General features: G+C 39.9%; 1 protein-coding gene across 4 annotated transcripts; it reads right to left on the reverse strand.

Annotated features, from left to right (window-relative positions):
• Positions 1-1,676: 1,676 nt before the first annotated feature.
• rgs8 (regulator of G protein signaling 8) lies at positions 1,677-27,978 on the reverse strand. 4 transcript variants are annotated; one of them, XM_048200067.1, is made up of 6 exons: positions 27,764-27,978; positions 17,300-17,338; positions 16,700-16,804; positions 16,533-16,594; positions 3,353-3,519; positions 1,677-2,558 (listed from the first exon to the last, which is right to left on the reverse strand). In XM_048200067.1, the coding sequence occupies exons 3-6, from the start codon at positions 16,798-16,800 to the stop codon at positions 2,364-2,366; spliced, it is 525 nt and encodes a 174-aa protein (XP_048056024.1). In that variant the 5' UTR covers positions 16,801-16,804; positions 17,300-17,338; positions 27,764-27,978; the 3' UTR covers positions 1,677-2,363. The 4 variants fall into 4 exon arrangements, with proteins under 4 accessions (XP_048056024.1, XP_048056022.1, XP_048056023.1 ...); XM_048200065.1 differs by having other exon boundaries at positions 17,300-17,367; positions 27,764-27,976; XM_048200066.1 differs by lacking the exon at positions 27,764-27,978 and adding an exon at positions 19,607-19,628 and having other exon boundaries at positions 17,300-17,367.
• Positions 27,979-27,992: the final 14 nt, after the last annotated feature.

Below are 27,992 nucleotides of genomic sequence, written 5' to 3' on the forward strand. Positions count from 1 at the left end.
TGTCTGAGGTCATTTGTACCTATTTATTCTAGAGTATTCTATTATGCCATACTGTAAAATGTAGCAACATGTAATTGTTTCCTTAAATGGATAATTCACCGTTGGCAAAATCAACTCTCAATAAAACTCTGGCTATGCGGTAGAAAGACAAAAAAAAAATGTTTGAAGTCACGCTATCTTACTAGAGAAAACATGTAAAAAGGGCTGTTGTCTTCCCTTTTGCCAAATAGGTAAGAAATCTTCAACACCTGTAATGCACTGGGCATGTTGCCATCTGAGGCTACTCCCAGTGTGCTTCTATTGAATAGGCTTGACCAGAGTCAAATACTGCCTTGCTTTAGTAGGAACTTCTTAGAAATCTTTTAGGCTGTGCTAAAGTCCATATTATTTTTAAGCCCTTCCCTCACTAACTTAATACCCTAAGCCCTTGATCACTTGTGGGTACCATCAACACCTAAATGAATCTACAGCGGTTAGGTGGTACAGTGGTCGCATGGTACAAGTAGGAGCTCTCAGATAGTTCCCATCTTACAAGCTGTAGTTACGAGCTTTACAAGTTGAAATCTTGTAATTGGCGTGAATGCGCCAAAATTGAGGAGTCGACGGTCTGTCCAAATAAACTTGCCTCGTTTACTTGATGAAGTTGAATGCACTTGGGATTCTCCCGAGGCAGAGTGCTTAGGGAAGTTTGAGAGCGTATGTCTGATGGCACTTTTCCACTGCGTAGTACGACTCAGCTCGGTACAGCACGGCTCGCTTTACTTCCGGTTTGCTTTTCCATTGCAGTTTAGTACCTTTTCAAAGTGGGTGGGATTATAGACTTATTGTGTAGTTGCACTGCCTTTACTGTCGTGGATCCGCTCCTTAGCTACCAACGAGTCTGCACCTTGTCTACTGACCACGATACAGCCATTTCTTTTTTCAAGTTGTGACGTGTGACGGTCATTTAAAGCAAGTTGCTTAAAAAAGTTTTAATAAAATACAAAAAATACTGTGGTGACTGTTACTGAAATCCAATAATTCAGTCAAATCCAATGACGCTGGTAGTGACGATTCTCTCTGACCAATCATTGATTTGCAGTGTTTACACAGCACATTTATTATTGGTACGGCACGCTTGGAACCTCGACCGAGGTGGTACTATTTAATCGAGCTGTACCGTTCTGTTCCGAGCCGTCCCATGCAGTGGAGAAGCACCAAAAAGTGAGCCGTACTGAACCGAACCATGCAGTGGAAAAGCACCATTAAACTGGAGTTAAACGCAGCCTTAGTTACAATGGTGTCGACTTGTATGAGTGCAAGAATTCATAGAGTATTTTCGGTTTCCAGTGAAGGATCCAGCTTATTGTAGGCAGTGGCTAAAGGCTGCAAAGAATCGTAAATATGGAGAGAACACTGCAACGGAAAATCTGAAAAGCCTCAAGTTGTGTCCCAAATGACGCATTGTACACTATTTACTGTATACTCAACTGTGTAGTGTATGAATTTTAAAGAGTCTGATAGCCCCTCCCCCTCTTCTATGTAATGCGAGAGTTGAGTGCATTAATTAAGTGCATCATCCAGGTACAGTATTTAAAGTGCACTTTTTCTTTTTTTAAATTTTTAGTCTAAACATACTATAAAACGGCATAGAATAGTTTTCAGAACAAACAAACAAAAAAACACCAACACCAGGATTGAAGTGACATGCTTTACTTGATCTATCATCAGTCATTGTAAACCATTAGAACATCAGCATCTGAAAGAATAAACTTAAATAAATTAATAAACAACAAAATAAATAAAGCTAAACAATACATTATGCCACATCCTCAGATTTTTTTTTTCAGAGAAAAAAATTTGTGTGCGTATGTTTGTGTAATTATTTTTTGATTTAGATTTTAAGACAAAAGATTCAATGAGAGATGTCCGCAGGCCGAGGCTGCATGCAGTAACACAGCAGGCATGTCTTAGGTTGTCGTATCGAAACATATCGGTGTTAATGTGTACACAAGTTACATTGAAGATAAGAAAAATAAATATTCATACTCTACTCTTACATATTACCCATGTAGAGACTGATTTACATTTACATGCTTGCCAGCATTCAGAAGAAACATTGACCATTCTATCACAATTGAGAGGGAGAGAATATAGTTCAAATAGAACTGAGCAAAGAAGTACAGTACAGGGTCATGTTTTACTTTAGATGCACAAACTAGCAAGGAACTAGTTCGTTTTTTTACCTTTTTATTTGATTATTCTCATCTAGGTATTCTCAACACAGACTATGCTATAATACAATTAAAGTCTGCTTTATTATATTATATATCTCAATATCATCTAACCAGGCAAGCAAAGACATCTTTCATAGACTTTCACTTTTAAACAGATTTCCTCTGACAGTATATCTGTGTCCTGTTCAGTAAGTCCTGATAGATCTTTGATCTTATAAACCGAGGAAAGGAGTCTTTCTCCATGAGGCTGTACACTTTAGCTTGGACTTCATTGAGACTGTTGGGAGTTGGCTCCAGAAGCCTCTGTTTGGTTTCCTCTCTGGTCCTGTGGTCTATGTTAACCTTCAGAGATATAAGAGTTAGAGAATATTAAATTCTGCACAACTGCTCTTGATAAAAGCATAGAATCAAACAAACCATTTTCAAGCACAGCCAAAGTGGAGAGACTATAAATGGTGTGGTCACCAAAGTTCACACAAAAACATCTATCACTATCTCTGATGATCATGTTTCGCGCTTCTCCACTGTCACAAATTTTATTCGGTTTGTGGACTGTCTGAGCCAAGAGAGCAGGATTATTACATTTGGTAGTTACGTCTCGTCTTGAAGGAGCCAAACTGGAGCTATATTTGTGTTTTCTGTGACCCTCACTGTCAGGATGCTTAAGGACAGTGCTGTGCTTCCCGAATAACAAGCAGTGATTCACAAAGTAACTGAAGGTCATGCTGAACAAGAAGATGATCTTCAGGTTTGAATCCAGGGAAGAACTAAAGTGAGCGTAGGTGGTGCTAAAGAACAAACTCTGAGGGAGGAAAAATCTTTATAGCACAGGTCTCAAACTCGGAAGTGCATTGTGTACGCAATTAAAAACTGTACGTCTTTATTATAAATATAAATATATATGAAAATTGTGGATTCTTCGTTAAATAGAAAGTTCAAAAGATACGACATGAATGCCTGGTATATCTGGAAACATTGCATGTATACATTGGCTATTGAAATGTTTTTTTAATATGCTCATATTAACATATTTGCAACTATGTTATTTAGCAACACTATTAAAAGCTTTGGTGATTCAAACAAATACTGTTTGTTCAGGCGTAGTTGCTATGGTTTTATAGAAGGAGTCAACATACCTCTCTGGGTGCATGAATGTCAATAAATTCCTTGTAGATCTTACTGGCCTTAGACATCATCTTAGCAGGGGATTTGATCTTTTTATAGTCCTCACATGCCAACCAGAACTCGATGTTTTCATCACTGAACTCTGTTTTGAGGAAGGTTCTGAAAGCTGCCAAACCATCTATGAAACAAAAATGAATAAGATTACGGATAAACATCTTACTATATTAAAACCAATATATCTTTGTCATGTCTAATATGCCATATCTAGACCACACTGGCTGCAGGAAATTCATTTCAAGGACACCAAACAGCAGAACCTGATTTCACAAATGTTCCTGGATCAGCATCTTTGTTGATCCTGGAACAACATTCCAATCAACCAATCAGATTTGAGCGACAAGTTTACAGTTAAGGTCAAGTTTAGGATTACAACCAGGTTTAGTGCTTCTACATCAATGTTATTGACCTATTATTTCCCTCTGATTTTAGAGATAATTTATGGGTAGGGTTAAGTTTACACATCTAACTCGACAAAATCAGGATCTGCCACCAAGCTAGATGCTTTCATTCATCAAAAACTATTTTTTTCCTTGTCATATTTGTGTTGTGCTTTTACATGAGAGATTACACCAACATCGTCTCTCATTGGACATTTCATCGTCACTCACTGGACATTTCACTTTGAAAGGGTCACGAAATGTAATATCATTTTGCAGAAATGTTGCCACAGGGATGTTTTTTCGATGAGCCTGGTTGGATTTTATGATCATCATATGGTCTTTTGTGCTGTTTTTTTTACTTTTTTTTTTTTTACTCTGTATCCTTTTTGTGTGAGGTAGACTTCTCAGTTAAGGTCCATACAAACAGCAGGGTGGGTAAATGAGACAATAGTGCTTCTCAGGAAATTCAATGAAAGGACAATCAAGAGGCAGTACAGACGCTAAATGTTCTCCTGCTGGCTAGCGAACAAAATGTTCTCCTTTAGTGCAGTCATTGTTTGTTTTTTGTTTTTTTTTCTTTTAAAAGTGATTTTCTCCTGAGCATGTATCCTGTGTTATATCAGACACAGGAAGTCATTTATATCTGAAACACCATTTACAGATCATGCTACCTGAAGGGGAGATTTTAGCCAGCATACCCTAGTAATTCATTGAAAGTGAGTGAAAGACACAGCTATAACAGTCATTGAAATACATAACATCCATAATTATCATTATATCATCATCATTATATTAACAGAGTTTTGTGATTTAGTAGGACAATGCGTTTTTGTGCTTATAACTGTAGAGTGTCACAACATTTTAGCCACATTCTGCCAGGTTTTCACAACAAAACCCACCCAACTGCTGGTCAACACTAGCCCAAAACCAGCCCAATCGCATTTCAGAGGGGTCCCACGGTGAAAAATCTGCATTTTTAGCGGGGTTCCCCTGGTAAAATTCTTATTCCAGACGCTAAATATCATGTTATTTGGGGTCGCTACAACCCGTGGATATTAAAAACAACTTGCGGCAACAGTTTAAAAGTAGCCCATTTCCGCGGGGAAAACGCGGACTTGGCAACACTGCTAACAGAACAAAATATGGTGCTCTTTCCAACATCCAGGAATTTACGCAGCGCTGTCACTGAAGAATTTACCAGACTCCATTTTCTCTCGCTTCTCAGAGGATGAGAAACAGCAACTGGTGAGTAAAGCTACTTAAAAGTTTGTGTTTGGTAGACATTTTATATTGAAATTCTTATATCTGCATGTTAGTTTTAAAGGTGCCATCGAACGTTTTTTTACAAGATGTAATATAAGTCTAAGGTGTCCCCTGAATGTGTCTGTGAGGTTTCAGCTCAAAATACCCCATAGATTTTTTTAAATCAATTTTTTAAACTGCTTATTTTGGGGCATAATTAGAAATGTGCCAATTCATGTTGCGGCCCCTTTAATTGCTCACGCTCTCTGCCCCCTCCCGAGCTCTGGACTCTATCATTGCATAAACAAAGCTCACACAGCTAATATAACCCTCAAAATGGATCTTTACAAAGTGTTCGTCATGCATGCTGCATGCATACATCGGATTATATGAGTATGGTATTTATTTGGATGTTTACATTTGATTCTGAATGAGTTTGAGGCTATGCTCCATGGCTAACGGCTAATGCTACACTGTTGGAGAGATTTATAAAGAATGAAGTTGTTTATGAATTATACAGACTGCAAGCGTTTAATAATGAAAATAACGACGGCTCTTGTCTCCGTCAATACAGTAAGAAACGATGGTAACTTTAACCACATTTAACAGTACATTAGCAACATGCTAACGAAACATTTAGAAAGACAATTTACAAATATCACTAAAAATATCATGATATCATGGATCATGTCAGTTATTATTGCTCCATCTGCCATTTTTTGCTATTGTCCTTGCTTGCTTACCTAGTCTGATGATTCAGCTGTGCAGCTCCAGACGTTAATACTGGTTGCACTTCTGTAATGCCTTGAACATGGGCTGGCTTATGCAAATATTGGGGGCGTACATATTAATGATCCCGACTGTTACGTAACAGTCGGTGTTATGTTGAGATTCACCTGTTCTTCGGAGGTCTTTTAAACAAATGAGATTTATATAAGAAGGAGGAAACAATGGAGTTTGAGACTCACTGTATGTCATTTCCATGTACTGAACTCTTGTTATTTAACTATGCCAAGGTAAATTCAATTTTTTATTCTAGGGCACCTTTAAATATTTCACACATCTCATGTATCACATATTTGTCATTGTTCGCTTTGTCATTCTATCTGAAGCTGTTCTGAATACAACTCCAGTCAGTTATAATAAGTGTTTCAGGAAAGTATTTTAATCCATTATATAGCTGTTTTTCCTCAAACATTACAAAAAGTTTGTCAGAGTAGTTGATATGGGATATGCCAGAGCATGTTATGTCAACGTTCTTTCCTCAGGTAGTAACCGCGTTATTCCGCCATGTTTGCAATGCACGTCTGTCTCATTTTAGGCACTTGGTTGCTTGTTGGCCTAAGTAAAAAAAGAGCCTATCACATACGCATTCGACTTGCGTCTAAAAAGCATTAGCTTCCACTATGTAGTACACAATGCCATGACCAGTGTTGGGGGTAACGCATTACAAGTAACTTGAGTTATGTAATCAGATTACTTTTTCAAGTAACTAGTAAAGTAACGCATTACTTTTTCAATTTACAACAAAATATCTAAGTTACTTTTTCAAATAAGTAACGCAAGTTACTTTTTCACATTTATTGACTGACAGCTCTCCTGTCCCCATGCTGAGAGAAATAAAGTTCAGAGGTGTTGTTCGCTGTGTGAACATGATGGTTATTGTAGTTTTAGACTAAATGTGAACATGCATTTATTTATCTCACTTGCACGAAAACATTCAGTATTCCTCAAAATGAATAATAACAGTGAAATGCATTCTCAGAATTTTTGCAAACCTGTAATAATTAACTATATTAAATTACACAAATATACTTTATGTATTTAATCTCAATTATTAACCAATGTCTTTGCTGCTGATCTTCAATATACCTAATTCAACCATACTAATAAGCAAAAAATACTTTAGATTAGAAAGGTTTGTTTGAGCTGCGCCCTCTACTGTACAGGTGTAAATATGCTTTTCCTTCAGCTTGAGGCTTATTCATTTCACTTTTGGTGTGAAAGGGCCTTTTTGCCAAAAATAGAACTTTTTTGTTGTTATTAAAAAACAAACAAGCCCAGCCCCAGTGAGAAAAAGTAACGCAAAAGTAATGTAACGCATTACTTTTCATAAAAAGTAATGAAGTAACGCAATTAGTTACTTTTTTAGGGAGTAACGCAATATTGTAATGCATTACTTTTAAAAGTAACTTTCCCCAACACTGGCCATGACGTTCTATGCTACACCATGACATACTAGGTGTCACGGAGACGAACCCCGTGATTCCTCCCACTGGCCAGCAGAGGGCTCCATCACCGGAATACTGACATTCACGCATCCAGTCACTCACCTATACTGACTCAAACTACATCTCCCACAAGCCCCGTTCCTTGGACTCTGATCCTCATCCAGCTGCAGCTTGTTAGGACTGCTATTTAAGCTGCCATTTCACTCAGACCTACGCGAAGTCTTGATTATTGCCCCGGCTGTCATTTCTGAGCGTTTATACCCTGTTTGTTCTCCTGTTGCCATTCCTGTCTGTTTACCGTTCATTGACCCATCGCTGCCTACCTTTTGACCTGTTGCCTGTTTCCTGGACTGTGATACTTGCTTGTGACCCTGATCTTCTGCCTGCCTCTGATTACGATTCTGCCTGTTCTACATTGCTGTGTTTGCTGATTCTGACCCCTGCCTGTTACGACCACGAGTACTTCAATAAAGCCTGCTAAATGGATCCTATGTCGAGTGATGAAATGTTACAGAAGACTTCGCCATCACAAGATCCAGCGGCTTACGATCATCTGTGTGCCAACATGGCTGCTCAGGCAAGTCAGATTGCTGCCAACCAACACCAGCTTAACCGCTTGACTTCTATAACAGAGGAGTTGGTCAAGGCCGTTCAAAGTCTCCACAGCACGGCCGCTAGCACCGCCGCTGCGACGCCACCACCCGCGGCGGTCGCCATTACCCACGCGGCAGAGACGCCGTCGCACGTTAACCCTCGCCTGGCTTTCCCGGAGAAGTTTGATGGTGACGCTACCAAGTGTAAAGGCTTTCTGCTTCAATGCTCTCTGTTCGTGGAACAACAACCCACTCTTTACAACACGGAGACGGGTAAGATCGCCTTCGTATGCTCACTATTGACGGGAAGGGCTTTGGATTGGATTACCGCTGTATGGCGCACGGACGGCACAGCGTTCGCTTCGTTTAATGACTTTCTCAGTCGTTTCCGTGAGGTCTTTGATCACCCCAGAGAGGGTAGAGGAGCTGGAGAACGCTTATTGGAATTATCTCAGGGGAAACTAACGGCAGCGGAATACGCCATGAACTTTCGCACACTGGCAGCGCAGACTAACTGGGTGAGTGACACGCTAAAGATTCTGTTTCGAAAGGGCCTTAGTCATGAACTGCAGACGGAACTAGCATGCCGAGATGAGGGCAGAGACCTTAACAGCTTCATCGAATTGGCTATTTCCATCGATAACCTGCAGCGTGCTCGTCGTGTTGACGCACAACGTGTCTCAGCGGCCAGATCAACGGCTTTCGAGGAAACCTCCGAACCCATGCAAGTCAACACCTACCGCCTGTCCGCTGAGGAGAGAAATCGGCGTCTCACTCATCGTTTGTGTCTGTACTGCGGACTGCCTGGTCATCAGCGGATCTCATGCCCCTCACGTCCATCTGCAGTAAATAAGTCGGTGAGTGCTACCATAAGCTCTGTCAGTCCAATTAACTGTGTAACTGTTCCGATCACATTATGGATTAATGGAGTCCGGGTGGTTACCGCTGCTCTGGTAGATTCCGGCGCAGCTGGTAATTTCATATCAGAGGAGTTCGCCAGAACCCATAACGTGTCTCTCATTCCATGTTCCACCTCTCTTTCTGTAGCCACGATAGATGGTCGCCCTCTGGGAACTGGACTGATTGATCAGCTATCCCAGGAACTTCCGATGTCCACAGGATTACTTCATAATGAACGCATTCAATTCTACGTCCTACCTGTGTCAAACGCTCCCATAATTCTAGGATTACCCTGGCTACGGCTCCATGATCCACATATCTCGTGGAGAGAGGGACAAATTACCAAATGGAGCTCCCAGTGTCAGAAAACATGTCTGTCCACCATCACACCCATGCCTGTTCACGCCGTGTTGTTCAACCCGGATCTCCCAGTCATCCCCAACCTGCCCGAAGAATACCATGACCTCGCCACCGCATTCAGTAAGGAGCAAGCTAGCATCCTACCACCACACCGCACCCACGACTGTGCCATTGACCTCCTCCCAGGCCACACACCACCCAGAGGCCGCATCTTCCCTCTATCCCAACCAGAATCGGAGGCCATGTCTAACTATATCGAGGAGGAGTTGGAAAAGGGGTTTATTCGACCATCTACCTCACCCGCATCCGCTGGATTCTTCTTCGTGCGGAAGAAAGATGGAGGTCTTCGACCATGCATCGACTACCGAGGTCTCAACGAAATCACCGTAAAATTCCGGTACCCACTTCCTCTGGTGCCGTCCGCCCTCGAACAGCTGCGTACTGCCCAGTACTTCACCAAGCTGGATCTACGCTGCGCGTACAATCTTATTCGCATCAGAGAGGGGGATGAATGGAAGACGGCTTTCTCCACAACCAATGGGCACTACGAATACCGGGTTATGCCGTTCGGCCTGGTCAATAGTCCTTCAATCTTCCAATCATTCATCAACGACGTATTCAGGGACATGTTGAACAGAACTGTAATCGTCTACATCGACGACATCCTTGTCTACTCCAATACGCTTGAGGATCACATTCACCATGTTAGGGCGGTACTACAACGCCTAATCGAGCACCAGCTGTATGCCAAGGCAGAGAAGTGCGAGTTTCACACCACATCCACCACCTTTCTGGGATATATCATCAGCTCGGAGGGGATTGCCATGGATGAGAGCAAGGTCAACGCTGTCCTCAAATGGCCCGAACCCCACACCTTGAAAGAACTACAACGCTTCCTGGGGTTCGCCAACTTCTATCGCCGGTTCATCCGGAATTTCAGCACCGTGGTGAGTCCTCTTACGTCCATGGTCAAGAAAGGTGCCCATCGTCTCAGCTGGTCAGACGCAGCCCAACAAGCCTTCACGGAACTCAAGCAGCGCTTTGTCACTGCACCCATACTCCGCCACCCGGACCCTTCGATGCCCTTCATCGTAGAGGTGGATGCTTCTAATACGGGAGTGGGGGCCATTCTCTCTCAGCGACAGGGTCCCTTTATCCAAAGTTCATCCCTGTGCCTTCTACTCTCGGAAACTTAACTCAGCTGAGCGCAACTACGATGTGGGAGATCGTGAACTCCTCGCCATGAAAACTGCATTCGAGGAGTGGAGGCACTGGCTAGAGGGCGCTAATTACCCCTTCACCGTCTTCACCGATCACAAGAATCTGGAGTACTTGCGTACAGCCAAACGACTCAATCCACGCCAGGCCAGATGGTCCTTATTCTTCTCTCGTTTCGACTTCACGGTGACCTACCATCCCGCATCCAAGAACACGAAAGCCGATGCTCTATCTCGCTTATTCGAGGAGGAACAGACACCTAATGAACCGGAGACCATTCTCCCCTTTCAGGTGGTGGTAGCACCCATTCAGTGGGACATAATGACTCTTATACAGCAACATAACGCTCAACAAGAGATCCCAGCAGCATGTCCACCGGACAAGGTGTTCGTGCCACCCAATCTCCGTGATCAGGTCTTAAACTTCACTCACTGTCTGCCTTCGTCAGGTCACCCAGGTATCACAGCCACCATCCATATACTGCAGAACCGTTTCTGGTGGGAGACCCTCGTCAGGGATGCCACAACCTTCATCCAGCGGTGTCAAACCTGCAGTATGCAGAAGAGCTCAAGACAACTTCCAGCCGGATTACTCCAACCCCTTCCCATTCCACAACGTCCCTGGTCTCATATCGCCATCGATTACATCACAGATCTACCCATATCCCAAGGTAACACTGTTATACTCACGGTTATAGATCGTTTTTCCAAGGCCTGTCGTCTGATTCCTCAACCCAAGCTCCCCACTGCCATGCAGACCGCCGAGTTACTGTGCAACTGGGTCTTCCGCCTCTACGGGTTGCCCGAAGACATTGTCTCAGATCGTGGTCCCCAGTTCACGTCCCGACTATGGAAGGCCTTCTTTCAAGCCCTGGATGTCAACGTAAGCCTCACCTCTGGCTACCATCCCCAGGCCAACGGGCAAGCCGAGAGGATGAATCAAGAACTCACTCGCTTCCTAAGATCTTATTGCAGCCAGAACCAGGAGGATTGGGCCCGTTATCTTCTGTGGGCAGAGTACGCCCAGAACTCCCTGGTCAAACCTTCCACCGGCATCACGCCGTTCAAGTGCATCCTAGGCTTTCAACCACCCATGTTCCCATGGTCCGGGGAACCCACCGATGTGCCGTCCGTTACGGATTGGCTCAACAGAAGTGAGGAGACCTGGAATCAGGCCCACGTCCATCTACAGCAAGCTGTACGCCGCCAGAGAGAACATGCCGACCACCGGCGCCGCCTCGGACCTGAGTATCACCCTGGCCAGTGGGTCTGGTTGTCTACCCGGGACCTCCGCCTGAGGCTTCCCTGTAAGAAGTTGAGTCCAAGGTACGTGGGTCCCTTCCAAATAACACGTCAAATCACACCAGTATCTTTTCGTCTTGCATTACCTAACACTTACCGTATTTCTCCTACCTTTCATGTCTCTCTGCTCAAGCCCGCTGCTGACCCCAGTGAGGAGGGAGAGGGGAGGTCCCGTGAGCAGAGTCCCCAGGACCGTGCTAGTGGAGGGAGAGGAGACGTACCAGGTGCGAGAACTGCTTAACTCCAGACGTCGGGGACGCATCCTTCAATATCTGGTCGATTGGGAGGGGTACGGTCCAGAGGAGCAATCCTGGGTCAGCGCCGAGGATATACTTGACCCCAACTTGATCGACGAATTCCACCGCAACCACCCAGAGAGACCGGCCCCTCGACCACGTGGTAGACCCCGACGTCGTGCACCACCTCGCGCCAGGAGTCGCTTGCAGGGGGGGGGGCTCTGTCACGGAGACGAACCCCGTGATTCCTCCCACTGGCCAGCAGAGGGCTCCATCACCGGAATACTGACATTCACGCATCCAGTCACTCACCTATACTGACTCACACTACATCTCCCACAAGCCCCGTTCCTTGGACTCTGATCCTCATCCAGCTGCAGCTTGTTAGGACTGCTATTTAAGCTGCCATTTCACTCAGACCTACGCGAAGTCTTGATTATTGCCCCGGCTGTCATTTCTGAGCGTTTATACCCTGTTTGTTCTCCCGTTGCCATTCCTGTCTGTTTACCGTTCATTGACCCATCGCTGCCTACCTTTTGACCTGTTGCCTGTTTCCTGGACTGTGATACTTGCTTGTGACCCTGATCTTCTGCCTGCCTCTGATTACGATTCTGCCTGTTCTACATTGCTGTGTTTGCTGATTCTGACCCCTGCCTGTACGACCACGAGTACTTCAATAAAGCCTGCTAAATGGATCCTATGTCGAGTGATGAAATGTTACACTAGGCTATACTATGCGCCTAATTACTTGGGCTTCAAAATCTCATCCTCCAATTACTCCCATTATAAAGCTTGGAAAGGCCAGGATATTTTTTTAATATTACTCTAATTGTGTTTGGCTGAAAGAAGAAATCATACTGTACACATCTAGTATGGCTTGAGGGTGAGTAAATTATGGGATAATTTTCGTTTTGGGGTGAACTATCCCTTTAATTATTTACACCAGAGCAGAACTCACTGTTACGAAGGGGTGTGTCATTTCCTGAATACACGCTAAGCGGGGCCAATCACAATACACACTGGGTCAGCTAACCAATCACAGCACATTTTGGAAGAAGGGGCTTTATCATTTGAGCCAGACTGGGAGAGAGGAACTGTAATAATATAAAATATGTGAAAAATGATGTGTTTTTTGAACAATCAAGCATGAAAACATTCTAGTACACCCCAAAAACAAAATCAAGACTTCATAAGACCTAGCATTAGGAGTTTCCTCAGCTTTAGCAAGCTCCGCTAATAAAGGTTTTCTGAATGGTTTGTTGACTATCGTTACTATCTGAGTACTACTGTTGACAGATTTTAGAAGTCTTTAGCATGAACAAACGTCCAGCACTGAGAGAGGCTATTTGTGGCACGTCTGGGGTGTCAGTAGCATTAGGAGTTTCCTCAGCTTTAGCAAGCTCCGCTAATAAAGGTTTTCTGAATGGTTTGTTGACTATCGTTACTATCTGAGTACTACTGTTGACAGATTTTAGAAGTCTTTAGCATGAACAAACGTCCAGCACTGAGAGAGGCTATTTGTGGCACGTCTGGAGGATTGGGCCCGTTATCTTCTGTGGGCAGAGTACGCCCAGAACTCCCTGGTCAAACCTTCCACCGGCATCACGCCGTTCAAGTGCATCCTAGGCTTTCAACCACCCATGTTCCCATGGTCCGGGGAACCCACCGATGTGCCGTCCGTTACGGATTGGCTCAACAGAAGTGAGGAGACCTGGAATCAGGCCCACGTCCATCTACCGCAAGCTGTACGCCGCCAGAGAGAACATGCCGACCAGCGGCGCCGCCTCGGACCTGAGTATCACCCTGGCCAGTGGGTCTGGTTGTCTACCCGGGACCTCCGCCTGAGGCTTCCCTGTAAGAAGTTGAGTCCAAGGTACGTGGGTCCCTTCCAAATAACACGTCAAATCACACCAGTATCTTTTCGTCTTGCATTACCTAACACTTACCGTATTTCTCCTACCTTTCATGTCTCTCTGCTCAAGCCCGCTGCTGACCCCAGTGAGGAGGGAGAGGGGAGGTCCCGTGAGCAGAGTCCCCAGGCCGTGCTAGTGGAGGGAGAGGAGACGTACCAGGTGCGAGAACTGCTTAACTCCAGACGTCGGGGACGCATCCTTCAATATCTGGTCGATTGGGAGGGGTACGGTCCAGAGGAGCAATCCTGGGTCAGCGCCGAGGATATACTTGACCCCAACTTGATCGACGAATTCCACCGCAACCACCCAGAGAGACCGGCCCCTCGACCACGTGGTAGACCCCGACGTCGTGCACCACCTCGCGCCAGGAGTCGCTTGCAGGGGGGGGGCTCTGTCACGGAGACGAACCCCGTGATTCCTCCCACTGGCCAGCAGAGGGCTCCATCACCGGAATACTGACATTCACGCATCCAGTCACTCACCTATACTGACTCACACTACATCTCCCACAAGCCCCGTTCCTTGGACTCTGATCCTCATCCAGCTGCAGCTTGTTAGGACTGCTATTTAAGCTGCCATTTCACTCAGACCTACGCGAAGTCTTGATTATTGCCCCGGCTGTCATTTCTGAGCGTTTATACCCTGTTTGTTCTCCCGTTGCCATTCCTGTCTGTTTACCGTTCATTGACCCATCGCTGCCTACATTGCTGTGTTTGCTGATTCTGACCCCTGCCTGTACGACCACGAGTACTTCAATAAAGCCTGCTAAATGGATCCTATGTCGAGTGATGAAATGTTACACTAGGCTATACTATGCGCCTAATTACTTGGGCTTCAAAATCTCATCCTCCAATTACTCCCATTATAAAGCTTGGAAAGGCCAGGATATTTTTTTAATATTACTCTAATTGTGTTTGGCTGAAAGAAGAAATCATACTGTACACATCTAGTATGGCTTGAGGGTGAGTAAATTATGGGATAATTTTCGTTTTGGGGTGAACTATCCCTTTAATTATTTACACCAGAGCAGAACTCACTGTTACGAAGGGGTGTGTCATTTCCTGAATACACGCTAAGCGGGGCCAATCACAATACACACTGGGTCAGCTAACCAATCACAGCACATTTTGGAAGAAGGGGCTTTATCATTTGAGCCAGACTGGGAGAGAGGAACTGTAATAATATAAAATATGTGAAAAATGATGTGTTTTTTGAACAATCAAGCATGAAAACATTCTAGTACACCCCAAAAACAAAATCAAGACTTCATAAGACCTAGCATTAGGAGTTTCCTCAGCTTTAGCAAGCTCCGCTAATAAAGGTTTTCTGAATGGTTTGTTGACTATCGTTACTATCTGAGTACTACTGTTGACAGATTTTAGAAGTCTTTAGCATGAACAAACGTCCAGCACTGAGAGAGGCTATTTGTGGCACGTCTGGGGTGTCAGTAGCATTAGGAGTTTCCTCAGCTTTAGCAAGCTCCGCTAATAAAGGTTTTCTGAATGGTTTGTTGACTATCGTTACTATCTGAGTACTACTGTTGACAGATTTTAGAAGTCTTTAGCATGAACAAACGTCCAGCACTGAGAGAGGCTATTTGTGGCACGTCTGGGGTGTCAGTACTGTGAGATTCAGGAAAGACACACACACACACACACACACACACACACACATACTGTACACACACACACACACACATACTGTACACACGCTGTTCTAATTGATGTTGGAATTAAGCCTGAGGAAATAAGGCCTGTCATTTTGTGAGCAATCAACGAGAGAAGTCACAGCCAAACGCATGACTCACAGGGAAATGGCGTCCTTCACATTAATATGGAAAGCTTACATAAGTTGCTGGTGAACTATATCACGGCTGAACTACAGTACATCTCTGTAGAAATGCTCACTGACTAGCCAAGTATTGAGACAACATGTAGAATACTAATATTACAATATTGCAATACTTCAAAGATTTGTTGTAAGAATGTTTTGGAGAAGTGTGCTGGCTGGTGTACAGTGTTAATATATATATATATATATATATATATATATATATATATATATATATATATATATATATATATATATATAAACAATTATTTTGCTTAAATATAGATTATAATTACTTAAAACATTTATTTTGTCTCTTAAATTGCTTTAAAAAAAAAAAAAAAAAAAAATCAAGTGAATTTTGAATCTGTTCAAATATTACATTTTCCAGAATGTCACGATTTTGAGCTTATATTACACTGCACAAATGCATTTATAAAATGTGAAGAAAAAAAATCAATTAAAGTAAATTTTTACAGTATATAGTGCTTTTTACAACACATTGTTTCAAAGCAGCTTTACAGTAAATCATGAAGTTAATGTCTGTATAATATCTTCATGCCTCATGATTGCATTTAGCAGAGTAGAGCTGGTTGATAGTTTACATTTCGCTACAATACAAACAATCAATAATATCCAACTTTATATAATATAAAGAGCTTTTAATTAATTAATTCATTAAATTAATTTTAAATTGTAACTTATTTTACGATTTTTACATGATGTGAGGGATTTATCAGAGAATTAAAATGTTATAATTTTTTTTTTAATTGTTAATTAGTTATGTGCTAAATATTTCAACATAGATGAAACAAAGATTTCATATCTTTTTAAGATTCAAGTAATGAAAAGTGCCCTATTGAAGAATAACACAAATAAGCTCAATAATTTAGACCCATAGACTTTATCATGATTAATGTGACTTACATTTATTGGACAGCAGAGCATCAAATGAATCTGCCCATCTGGTCACTTCATCATTTGATAACCTAAGACGGCCAAAGATACATGATTAAAAAATGAGACCGCTAATGAGCTATTTTCCTTCTTTTTTTTTTTTTTTTTTTTTTTTGAGGGAACAACATATTACTCACTTCAAGTATCTTGTGGACCTCTCCTGAGCAGGAGTCAGGAATTCTGAAAAATCGCTGCATGAGTCTGATTTGTTAGACAGGCACCCTAGTCTAGTTTTCATGGCCCTGAAAAAAAGGAAAGAGAAAGAAGACACAAGCAATCTTAAATAACTAGAGATTAGCAGCTGCCAATGACATTAGTGTATTCATAAGAGACTGGTGATGATTTATTTTTAGAACATACCAAATTACTGATGATAATAATAATAATAATAATAATAACAACAACAGCTCAGGTGTGCATAATAGCCTGTCTGATTAGATTGCAGTAATGCTCACAGATGTTATCGTAAACCTGCATTATACAACACACCATTGCAATGTTCGCTAATTATCTGGAGATGTGCATTCACCATATTGTAAGCATGAATATTCTTTCAAAATGGGAATCATTGAAATGCAACAGCGCACCTGGCCCTAAAAAAGGCATTATCATGAATTCTGCATGTATATTTACATCATAGAAGAATCAATCAGGACAGAGAGTGAGAGCGCGACAGAGAGCCAGAGACAGAGAGGTACACACATTAACTCTTACATAAACTAAGTGGATATACTCACTGACTGTCCTTGCAGTGCAATTTCTTCCAGTCGATTGTACTGTAGGAACAAGTGAAGTGTTGATTTGTCTGTGAAAACGATAAAGATTTACATGTATATATACTACTCCTCAGTGAGCATATTTTGTTAATCACTATTCCCATGGCTCACAATTACTAGCATGCCAGATGCCACCTTTTCCCTTGATGCAATATAAAACATTTGGACCAACATAAAACTCACGTTATTTTGCTTTTGTTATTGCACCTGCAGTTCCAGGCACGTTCAGTTCTTCTAAAGGAACATTTCCAAAAAAATAAATAAATAAAATTTCCACTCTCTTACCATTTCAATCCAAGAAACTGATGCAACCTATTGCTTTCACATGTAGTTATTTTTAATTGGGAACACTGCATGAAATCGACCATTCTTTTTCTGAAGGATTGTAAATTCCTCCACAGAAAATAGGCATGAGTAATTCCTCTCAACATGTAAAAAACCATGAGAACATGTGTTATTGTTTTGGGAATCATTTGATGGGAATCAGAAAAGCCATTAGTATGTAAACCCTAACGCTCAAAATACTTAATTGGTATGAGTAGGACAAACTTAAATTGAACAAATTTTAATTTAACTGAAACAGTTCAGTTAAATTAACTGTTATGAGTATTTTTAACTTTTTTCTTTTGAGTTCACAGCACTGACATATTTCAAGTAAACAGAACTGTTTCATTGTTTTGAGTTGTATGAACTCATTTCCTTTTAATTTATACTTAACTTAAGTTTAACTGAAACTGGGCTGGGATTTCTACTTCCCAGCATGCTTTGCCCATGGCACCTGAAAGGGAGAGTAAATGCTAAAATTAAGTGTTATAAAAAAAATTTTGTGCAAGATTAATAATAAGGGAGATTTAGTAGTGATTAATGTTTTTTATGCTAATTTAGAAGAATTTCTGTTAATGTGGGTTTTTGGAGAGTTACCATCATGGTGACAAGTGGTGCTTGGTTTGAGAGCAGGTAAGTTACATGTTTTAATTTGCTGTACTCATTCAGTAATTGATATACCATGCTATTGTTAACATGTTAGAATATTAGCAAGTTGGCATTTTCTGAATTGTCTTATTAGGGTTTACAGTGAAGTAAATAACAAATTTGATTTGCAAGAACTCAAAATAAAAAAAGTGAATTAACTAAATCTTTTATGTTTGTTGCTATCAAAATGTATGACTTAGCTAACTCAGTACTTCAAGTTAGGAGCAATTAACATGCATGAGTACTGCAAACTCAAAACTTGATAGTTCTTCTTACTTAAAATTGAGAACATCATAACTTAACAAAATTGATGTAACTGATTACCTCAATTTTTTTTTTTTTGAGTTAGCCCAACTTATTTGGGTTTACAGTGTACCACTGATACTATTAAAGAGGAGGTATAAGGTATATTTTAATCAGTGTGTTTGCATATCAAAGTTAGCTTTGGTAGTTCTTGACATAACAGGCAGTTTCATTTCTGTCAAGTATCACATTTCTTTTTATTCTTGTTTTGTGGTTTATTATTGAATAGTAGGGCTGTAGTCAACCAAAGAAATGCTTAGTCGACCAAAGTCCTGTCCTGCGCAACGATCAGTCGACTAAAAAAAAAGAAAAAAAAAAAAGACGCGATGTCTTTTTTGATTGAACATTTATTAAACAATTATAATAGAGCATTTATGAAACAACAACGAAAAACATCAATAATACATAAAACTATAATAATAATACAATTCTTTGAAAATTAGGTTATTTTTTAAACTGCAAAGTGAGGAGTTCTGTCCTAGGTATATAGTGACCGTCACAATCGTGCACCTGACCACACCACACGCTACAAAAAATATAACTGCTAAAACTGCCAAATAATGAAAAATCCTAACAAAAGCTCTCGATTATACAGGCTGTATATTCTTCTTTACTTTCAAAGCTATGGGTTAACTTTTGTCCAACCGATCTAGGCGTTTTAAAACAAACACAAACAAACGCCTGTGGCATGGCCTGTGGATGCGCCTAGTACATAACCAATAAAATATATAAACTTTTCGACATTAGACATAGCAAAGCTGTCTGACACATTTATATCTCGCTTACCGCTTTTAGGTGATAGGTCATATTGGTCGTTGAGCTATGGTAAGTTAGCTTTAGGCCGCATAGCTTGCACTCCACAGTCTTGTCGTCTTTTTTTGTAAAATGCAGCCAAACAAAAGATTTACATTTCTTGGACATTTTTTCGACTAAAGCCCAAAACAAGTAGCGTTCTAACTGAATGAATACAGCAAAACTACCTATATTCCTTACTGAGCGCGAAGCAGCAGTGCAGCCAGCCACAGGTGCGGTTCCCGAGTGTTCATGTGGTGCGCTAAACTGTGGCGCCGTTATAAAATAGCCTAAATTAAAGCATTTAAAGTTTGGTATAAAACATAGGCTAATTATATTTAGAATACAGTAATATATAACTGCTAATAAAGGAATAAATATCAAGGAGTAATTAAATGACAATTTCTTTATTGGTAAAAAAAAAAATAATAATTTTTTTTTGCAACTGGTCGACCAATGAGAATGTCAGTCGACCAAAACGGCATCGACCGATTAGTCGACTAAACGACTAAAGTTGACAGCCCTATTGAATAGATTCCTGTTTCTGAATATTGCTAAATGAAGTGCAAGTTAAAGGAAATGATGACATATCATTTATTATTATTATTTCTCAACCCTGTTTTTGTATCTTTTTTTCATTTGACTAATTACAACTGAAAGGTTAAAAAGTTCTGGGATCAAATCTAGATGTGCTAAAGTAAAGTGAATTATTTTACAATGCTCTCTTTTTCATGCTGGGTGAAATAAATAAATAAAATGAGCCCCCTGCATTTTAAATGCATGCTCCTTTTGGTAAAGCATCACAGAAATTATGAATTTCTAATTGCGGTCTGTCAAACAATCCAAATTCTCTCAAGATGGGAATATTTTAGTGGTTTGCCAAATGCTTAAGGCTTAATTTTCATTTTCTTGGACTGGATGAGAACACGTGCCATGCTATTTATAAAATGCACTGACAAATCTATCTAGGCAGGGAGAAGCCAGTTCATGTTCTATGCATCCATGCAGCACAAATGGAGCTACAGGGAGCTTGCTAAATAAAAGATAATCTGATATCTCACCGTTATAAAATCATCATGAGATGCCCAAAGAAATAAAAACATTGCTAACATTCTCCTTCCGTTTTTGTGAGTGTTCGTAATTTAATATTCTCAATTTGTCTTTGATGTAGGAAGCCGAGTTTCTGTACTGAGTAATTTCATAGTTGTGTCCTGTCTCACTTCAAATGGATTGCTTATGGTTTGCAATGAAACTCCCAAATGCTGAATTTTAGTCTGAAAAATGCTGAAAGTTTAGTTAAGCTAAGAAATACAGCTCATAGCAGGGTAGCATAATCACAATGTTGAACTAAAAGCATAATCATATAAAACAATGTAGGCTAATATAATATAATATAGGCTAATACTATATAATAGTCTTATATAATTGTCAAGGTCATGTCTTGTTTTGTTTCATTATCTTGTTCTGTTTAGTTTCATTTTCACTGTCTTTTCCTCAGTTCTCGTTTGTTACCATGGTTTCCATGTATTCCAGGCCAGTAGTTGGCAAATGTCACTTTGTAAGGAAACACTACACGTCTGTAGACTGAACACATAATATGCATGCTTATTACAAATTTGCGTTTTGTAGTTTACTTGGAGACAATAACGGTATAGTTTCCAAGAACTTGTACTTTTAAGCCCGTTTTCAAATGTTTGCATTTTCAGGTCCCAAAATGCTGTTTTTGTGAAAATAACCCACCAAAACGTTTAAAAAGTTATCAGTTTTTAGTATAAAATAGTGTGTATAATCCAGTTTACCAGCCTTTTTTGCCATGGCACAGTTTTGATAAGAAAAAAAAAAAAATCCCACGGCACACTGGCACTAAGAAAAAAAAAAAAAAAATGCACAAACTAGGGATGCTCCGATCAGGATTTTGGCAGCCGATACCGAGTACCGATTTCTTGTCATGGTGATCAGCCGATACCGAGTACCGATTTCAATGCTTCACTGATTTGTAAGCTCTTTGATCACCTTTTTTCCAGATAAAAAAATACTATAGATGTTGCCTTTATTATATTTTTGTTCCATTTTTATGGTAATGTATGTAATGCAACTATAGTTTTAACAGGGCACTAAATCACAACAATTATTCATTATACAGTGAATATTTTAATATGCCTTTAAAATGGTGTTTCTGCACAGAAAAAAACAAACAAACAAAATGAAGCAGTCTTTCTTGCTGTCTGGTGTGTAAAGTTCATGTTTTTTCAGAATGTCTGTAATGGATGGCTGAGTGAGAGTCGTATTACTAGTTGTTACCGTTGCCTTTTTTGCAGTTGCCAGTTTTTCATATTCAGCATAAGTCTCGCGGTGGCTTGTTCTCAGGTGCCGAATCAGGTTCGTCGTATTGAACGTTTTGGACAATACTCCTCCACGAGAGATTTCTTTAGAACATACACGGCAAATCGCGAATTTTTCATTGTTTCTCGCAACGTCATAGAAATTCCACACAGGTGACGACATGACTGCAGCGCTATGTTCCCGCGCGTCCTCACACTCACGCGCTGACGTCATCAAATTGCGATCAGTTCGTGAGATCGGCCAAGTTAGTGAGTACCGATCGAGTCATAAAATATGATTATCGGCCGATACCGATCTCGAGCCGATCGATCGGAGCATCCCTGGCACAAACATGCATTGCTTCAAATGGCATATTAAAATGTACTCACACTTAAAGGTGCCATCGAACATTTTTTTACAAGATGTAATATAAGTCTAAGGTGTCCCCTGAATGTGTCTGTGAAGTTTCAGCTCAAAATACCCCATAGATTTTTTTTTTATTAATTTTTTTAACTGCCTATTTTGGGCTATAATTAGAAATGCGCCGATTCAGGCTGCGACCCCTTTAATTGCTCGCGCTCTCCGCCCCCTCCCGAGATCTCGACTCTATCATTGCATAAACAAAGTTCACACAGCTAATATAACCCTCAAAATGGATCTTTACAAAGTGTTTGTCATGCATGCTGCATGCATGCGTCGGATTATGTAAGTATTGTATTTATTTGGATGTTTACATGTGATTCTGAATGAGTTTGAGGCTGTGATCTGTGGCTAACGCCTAATGCTACACTGTTAGAGAGATTTATAAAGAATGAAGTTGTGTTTATGAATTATACAGACTGCAAGTGTTTAATAATGAAAATAACGACAGCTCTTGTCTCCGTGAATACAGTAAGAAAAGATGGTAACTTTAACCACATTTAACAGTACATTAGCAACATGTTAATGAAACATTTAGAAAGACAGTTTACAAATATCACTAAAAATATCATGTAATCATGGATCATGTCAGTTATTATTGCTCCATCTGCCATTTTTCGCTATTGTTCTTGCTTGCTTACCTAGTCTGATGATTCAGCTCTGCACATATCCAGATGTTAATACTGGCTGCCCTTGTCTAATGCCTGGAACATGAGCTGGCATATGCAAATATTGGGGCCATACATATTAATGATCCCGACTGTTACATAACAGTCGGTGTTATGTTGAGATTCGCCTGTTCTTCTGAGGTCTTTTATACAAACGAGATTTATATAAGAAGGAGGAAACAATGGAGTTTGAGACTCACTGTATGTCATTTCCATGTACTGAACTCTTGTTATTTAACTATGCCAAGATAAATTAAATTTTTAATTCTAGGGCACCTTTAATATGAAACTTGAGCTTAAGTCAGGTAAGAACACAACAAGGTCATAAAGGTACAGTAGCTATATGATGTTGTTAATGATGATAAAACTACAAATTTGCATATTGGATTAGGCCTTAGTTCACTTAGCATTTAAGTAGCTTTTATAAACATTCACCAGAAAAAAACTAATCAACAAAAAAAAATTTTTAAGATATGTCAGTGCAAGTTACTTTCAGTTAAAACAGCTCAAACTTGCATTTTAGTCTGGGACTAGCTTATGCCTTGTCTGTGAAACCAGCGGATAGAGTTTCAGACATAGTGCATGAGTAAAGAAAGCGATGTACTTATTCAAACTTCAGTTCTTTATTCACCCTTGCATTGCGAACAAGCAGACATCTTTCTTCAAACTGTGTGCGGCACTTAATTCTAAACGGAGGTGGGTGGAGTTACAATGTTTGACCGACAGTTTGACAATCCAGTGGATTACAAGATTTAGTCACAAGCTCTTTTAATGCTTTCCATTGGTTAAATATTAGTAAATTTCACATACAGGCGTAAAAGATGACCAACAGCATTGATTTTAAAAAATAAAATAAATAAAAAACGAAGAAATATAGAAATACGAGGGTTCCACCCGACAGCTGCTATATTATATTCTTATTTGTAGCATTTTTTTATTTATTTGTTTTTATTTTTATTTTGGAATTTGATAATTTTCCATGGCACACCTATAAGGAGAGTCTATTTACACTAAGTGCAAATAGCCCGCCTTATTGGCAGAGGCTATTTACACTAACTCTGCCCACCAATGTCTGGTTGGGCCAGACAAAAACAGTACAAAAAACACCTGTGTTTCGAATGCACCTTTTTCCGAACTTATTCTTCTCCCTTTTCCCATCGCATATCAGATTGGAAAGGCATTTATTTTCAATAAATATGAAGAAAATATGTGAAAAGTGGAATTAAATTGCCTAATGGTTATTTAATAATAAAGTGTTTATCAGGTAAGGTTAGAGGTAGATGTGCTGTAGGTAGGGCTTTATTATCCCAATAAGGTAGCATTTATTTAATAATCATTTACTCTCAATATGTTATTATTGCATACTGTTTTATAATGTACTAAAGGTGTAAATAGTATTTAACTATTTTTTACACTCATTGCAAAGAAAATACTGCCATTTTTACAAATTGTAAATAGAATCGATCACTATTTGCACTTAGCGTTGATAGCATTTATCGCTATATTTACAGTGTAAATAGCATCTATTGCTATTCGCACATTGTGTAAATATAATGTAATATATTTTAATTTTCAATAATATAATAGTATAAAATAAAAACATTGATTTTTGAGGGTTCCCTCACAGATAACTCATCTCATAAAAAGTGCACCACACCCTCATGCTCAGTAGAACATGTGAAGGTCCCTGTAGTGTTACTGTCTGATGGAGCTCAGTGAGATGTCAGGTTTCCCGCTGAGGCTCCTCTACCCACTATCAATGTGCTATGCCATCTGATCTTCTACCCTCGCTCTTGCTATTTTTAAATTCCAAGCTCTTTGGCTGTCCATGTTAAAAAAATAATGCATTTGCTTTTACCAACCTTAAATTAGTTTTGCTTTCCATGTTCTGGAATAAACAAGGTAAATATTTAACCTTTAGAGTGCCTAAGATTTTAAATATAACCATCAAAGTTCTCCAGCAACGCTTACAGACAACATATGTTGACTCATGTATAATAAATTGCTTGTGATGTTCCTCATTTGTCAAGTCGCTTAGGATGAAAGCATCCGCTGAATGATTAAATGTAAATGTTGCTGTGGAAAAAAAAAAGTTTAAGGTGGTTTGCTGGTCTTAGGCTTAAACTATGGTCTCCCTGACCAAACTGGTTTCCAAGACAAATTATCTTAAAAGAAAAAAAAAAAAAACAGACCAGGCAGTGTGGCCACCTAACCACCTTAAAGGTCCCGTTTTTCGTGGTTTTTTGAAGCTTTGATTGTGTTTATAGTGTGCAATATAACATGTGTTCATGTTTCGCATGTAAAAAAACACAGAATTTTTCACATAATTAACTTATCTGTATACCGCTGTTTCCACTGTCATAAAAACGGGCTGATGACTTCCTTGTTCTATGAAGTCCCTCCTTCAGAAATACGTAACGAGTTCTGATTGTGCCAGCGGTTCCTGTGTTGTGATTCGACAGCTCTGAGCGCACCGTGCCCGGAAAAGTCACGCCTCTTACCATAACGTGGAGATGCATGCGCTCAGTGTTATTGTAAACATGTCTTTAATTTTACCCTATCAATTTGAGCCGGAATCAGACCCGGTGATTGGATGAAAATAACAGCGTTTCGACGACATGGCGACAAACACACTCTACAAACGCAACTCTTGTGTATTCCTGTGGGCGGAGGTTAGTCAAAAAACTGTTTTAGTGACGTCATTAAAGAAGGAAGTAGAGGGATGTAGTCCAAACTGGCCGTTCGATGTAGGCGACTTCTGTTAAATAAAATATCTCGCTTGGCATTGAACTTTGAGCTTTAAAATTTTACAGATTTTATTTATACTCTAACAACAACATTACACACTAACTAAAGTTTGAAGAACGAAGAACGGGACCTTTAAGCTGAATTAAGCTGTTTTTTGAGCATGTTATAATCCACTAAAAGAACATGTCTCCTAGGGGTTTGTGGGAGTGAGGGTTTAGCTCCTGTTTTAGCAAAGGTGCGTCTGTGCCCCAGAGACACTACCTTTATTTACACCCTGCTTCACACTTTGCCATGACAGTTGCAGGGTAATCCAGGTTACAGCCCACCTACTTTCTTTCTCTTCTATTTTTGTCAATGCCCTTTCCTCTTTGAGGTCCTCACCTACGTAATGTGATGGCTACTGTCTCCTCAAATCACATTCGGTCGAACAAAACTCTGAAGTTAAGGTCACTGTTACTTTATTCAGGTATCCTCAAAGCAGCAAGGCCTGATTCACTTTTCTATTATAAATTATTTAATGTGATTTGATGTTGGTTGTACATTATGCTGAAAAATGAGAATAAGTGTTCCTTATCTGTGTGAGGTCTCATTAAATCTGGGACAGAGAGACATCTGTTTGAAAAAGGTTAGCACACAGTGGCTATTCTGGCAAATGGGCCATAATTCAGACAAATTGGATAGAACTGCAATTGTGTGAATGTGGCAGAAACAATAAGCATTAGCACAGTTATATGAGGAACTCTTATTCTCAAATGCCACTGTCTGGTTTAAATATATTCATACTTTCTTTGCTAACTGGGCCCAATCCAAGGACACCAACATTTAGTTCAAGGGAAAGAAAGAGTTTAATTAAACATACCTGGGCAACACATTATGATAAATGATTGTACCAAGTCATTAAAGACATTATATAAAAAATTATTTCTACACTTATTTTTAAGGAAAATGTGTGTAATTGATTTAAACATGGTAAAATGAGAATTCTACACTCCTATTGAAAATATACATATAAAATTTGACAAAATATTTAACAAATGAACATGCAAAAATGGTGTGGATGGGGGTGTTTAAATTCTGTGGAAATCTGCAAAGCTTTTTTGTGCACACAGATCAGTGTGGGATTACAGATCAGTAGCTTGTGCATAATCAATTATTAACATAAAACTCAAAATCTATTAAAATAATTAATAAAAATAAAAATAAATTCATTAGATTTTTCAACCATTTTAATGTGCATTCACTAAAAATATTTTGAGCATTCTATAATTTAATAACGTTAACAAATGAATGTCAAAATGTCATTGATGCATGCTATTATAATAACATGCATCAGTTTAGTAAGATTAGTTATCCATACCCGAAGAGTTTCTGCTAAGAAAATTCCCATTGGAATTAATATATTAAACATCACACATAAAGTTATGAGTCTCTTACATGTTTATGTGCATTGTGCTTCTGATTTCATTTTAACTAAATGTTAAGATGCTGTGTATTATTCACCATGTCAAAGAATGATAATAACATCCATGCAGAATTCTGGATGGATGCTGTTGCTGTGTCTGTACAGCAGAATGAAACATATCTCCAGTGTATCTCAAAAAGAGCAGTGGGTGGTGAGTGTGGGTGTTTCAAAGTCTCTCCTCATCTCTGTCACTTCCCCTCGCTGACATTTACAAACCTACAAAGCTCTTACAGTTACTGCTGGAGAGAAGGATTAGCTACCCAATCCCATCAACAAACACAGTTTTCATTGTGCATATCAGAAAATAAAAAATTGTGTAGTTAACAAAGTAACTGAGTATTTGATATTATGTAAACTGGATATTAAATGTATAGCATAACTCAAATAATGTATATGAATGTTCTGTATATTTTTTTCCCCTGTTCTTTGTAATAAAAAAAATCTAGCATTTATGGAAACACAGATAAACAACATCAACAAAAAAAAAACACTTGCAACATTATAAAACATCAAAATACCACAAACTGCAGTTTCCATCATTTATAAATGTTACAATGTGAAAGCCAAATAGATGATCTGTTTGTCTTTGTTGCACCCAATTCCCTACACAAGAGAAGACATGACAGAAGGACAGATGGTGAGAGCTGTGCACTATGATAAATATCCTAGACACACAAAGCCAGTGTGAGCAGCAACTTATGCAACAATCGATCAGGGATATGAATATGGAGCCTTTACCTTTACAGTTCACTGCCGTTGTAGATGACAGCTCTTTGATTCAGGCTGGAGAAGCTGCTTTATCCGACGGGTTAAGCGTGGTTCTGTTCTTGTGTAGAGATATCTACTGTTGCCCACATGTAGCAATCATCACACAGCGTGTTCATCGGTGTGAAAGCGTGAGGGAGCGAGGAACAAGAGAGAGAGAGAGGAGGGAGAGAGATGAGATGAGAGGGGAGAAAAATAAGCA

The sequence above is a fragment of the Megalobrama amblycephala genome, linkage group LG8 (assembly GCF_018812025.1).
Source record: "Megalobrama amblycephala isolate DHTTF-2021 linkage group LG8, ASM1881202v1, whole genome shotgun sequence".
NCBI lineage: Eukaryota > Metazoa > Chordata > Actinopteri > Cypriniformes > Xenocyprididae > Megalobrama > Megalobrama amblycephala.

Excerpts from the sequence above, each read along its gene's own strand:
- rgs8 (XM_048200064.1), bottom strand. The coding sequence starts at position 19,534 with ATGTCCAAGAAATGTAAATCTTTTGTTTGGCTGCATTTTACAAAAAAA. Across the intron at positions 17,368-19,399 it reads TGACCTATCACCTAAAAGCG|ACAAATCAACACTTCACTTG; the intron begins GTAAGCGAGATA and ends TCGTTTTCACAG. Across the intron at positions 16,805-17,299 it reads TTGCACTGCAAGGACAGTCA|GGCCATGAAAACTAGACTAG; the intron begins GTGAGTATATCC and ends CCTTTTTTTCAG.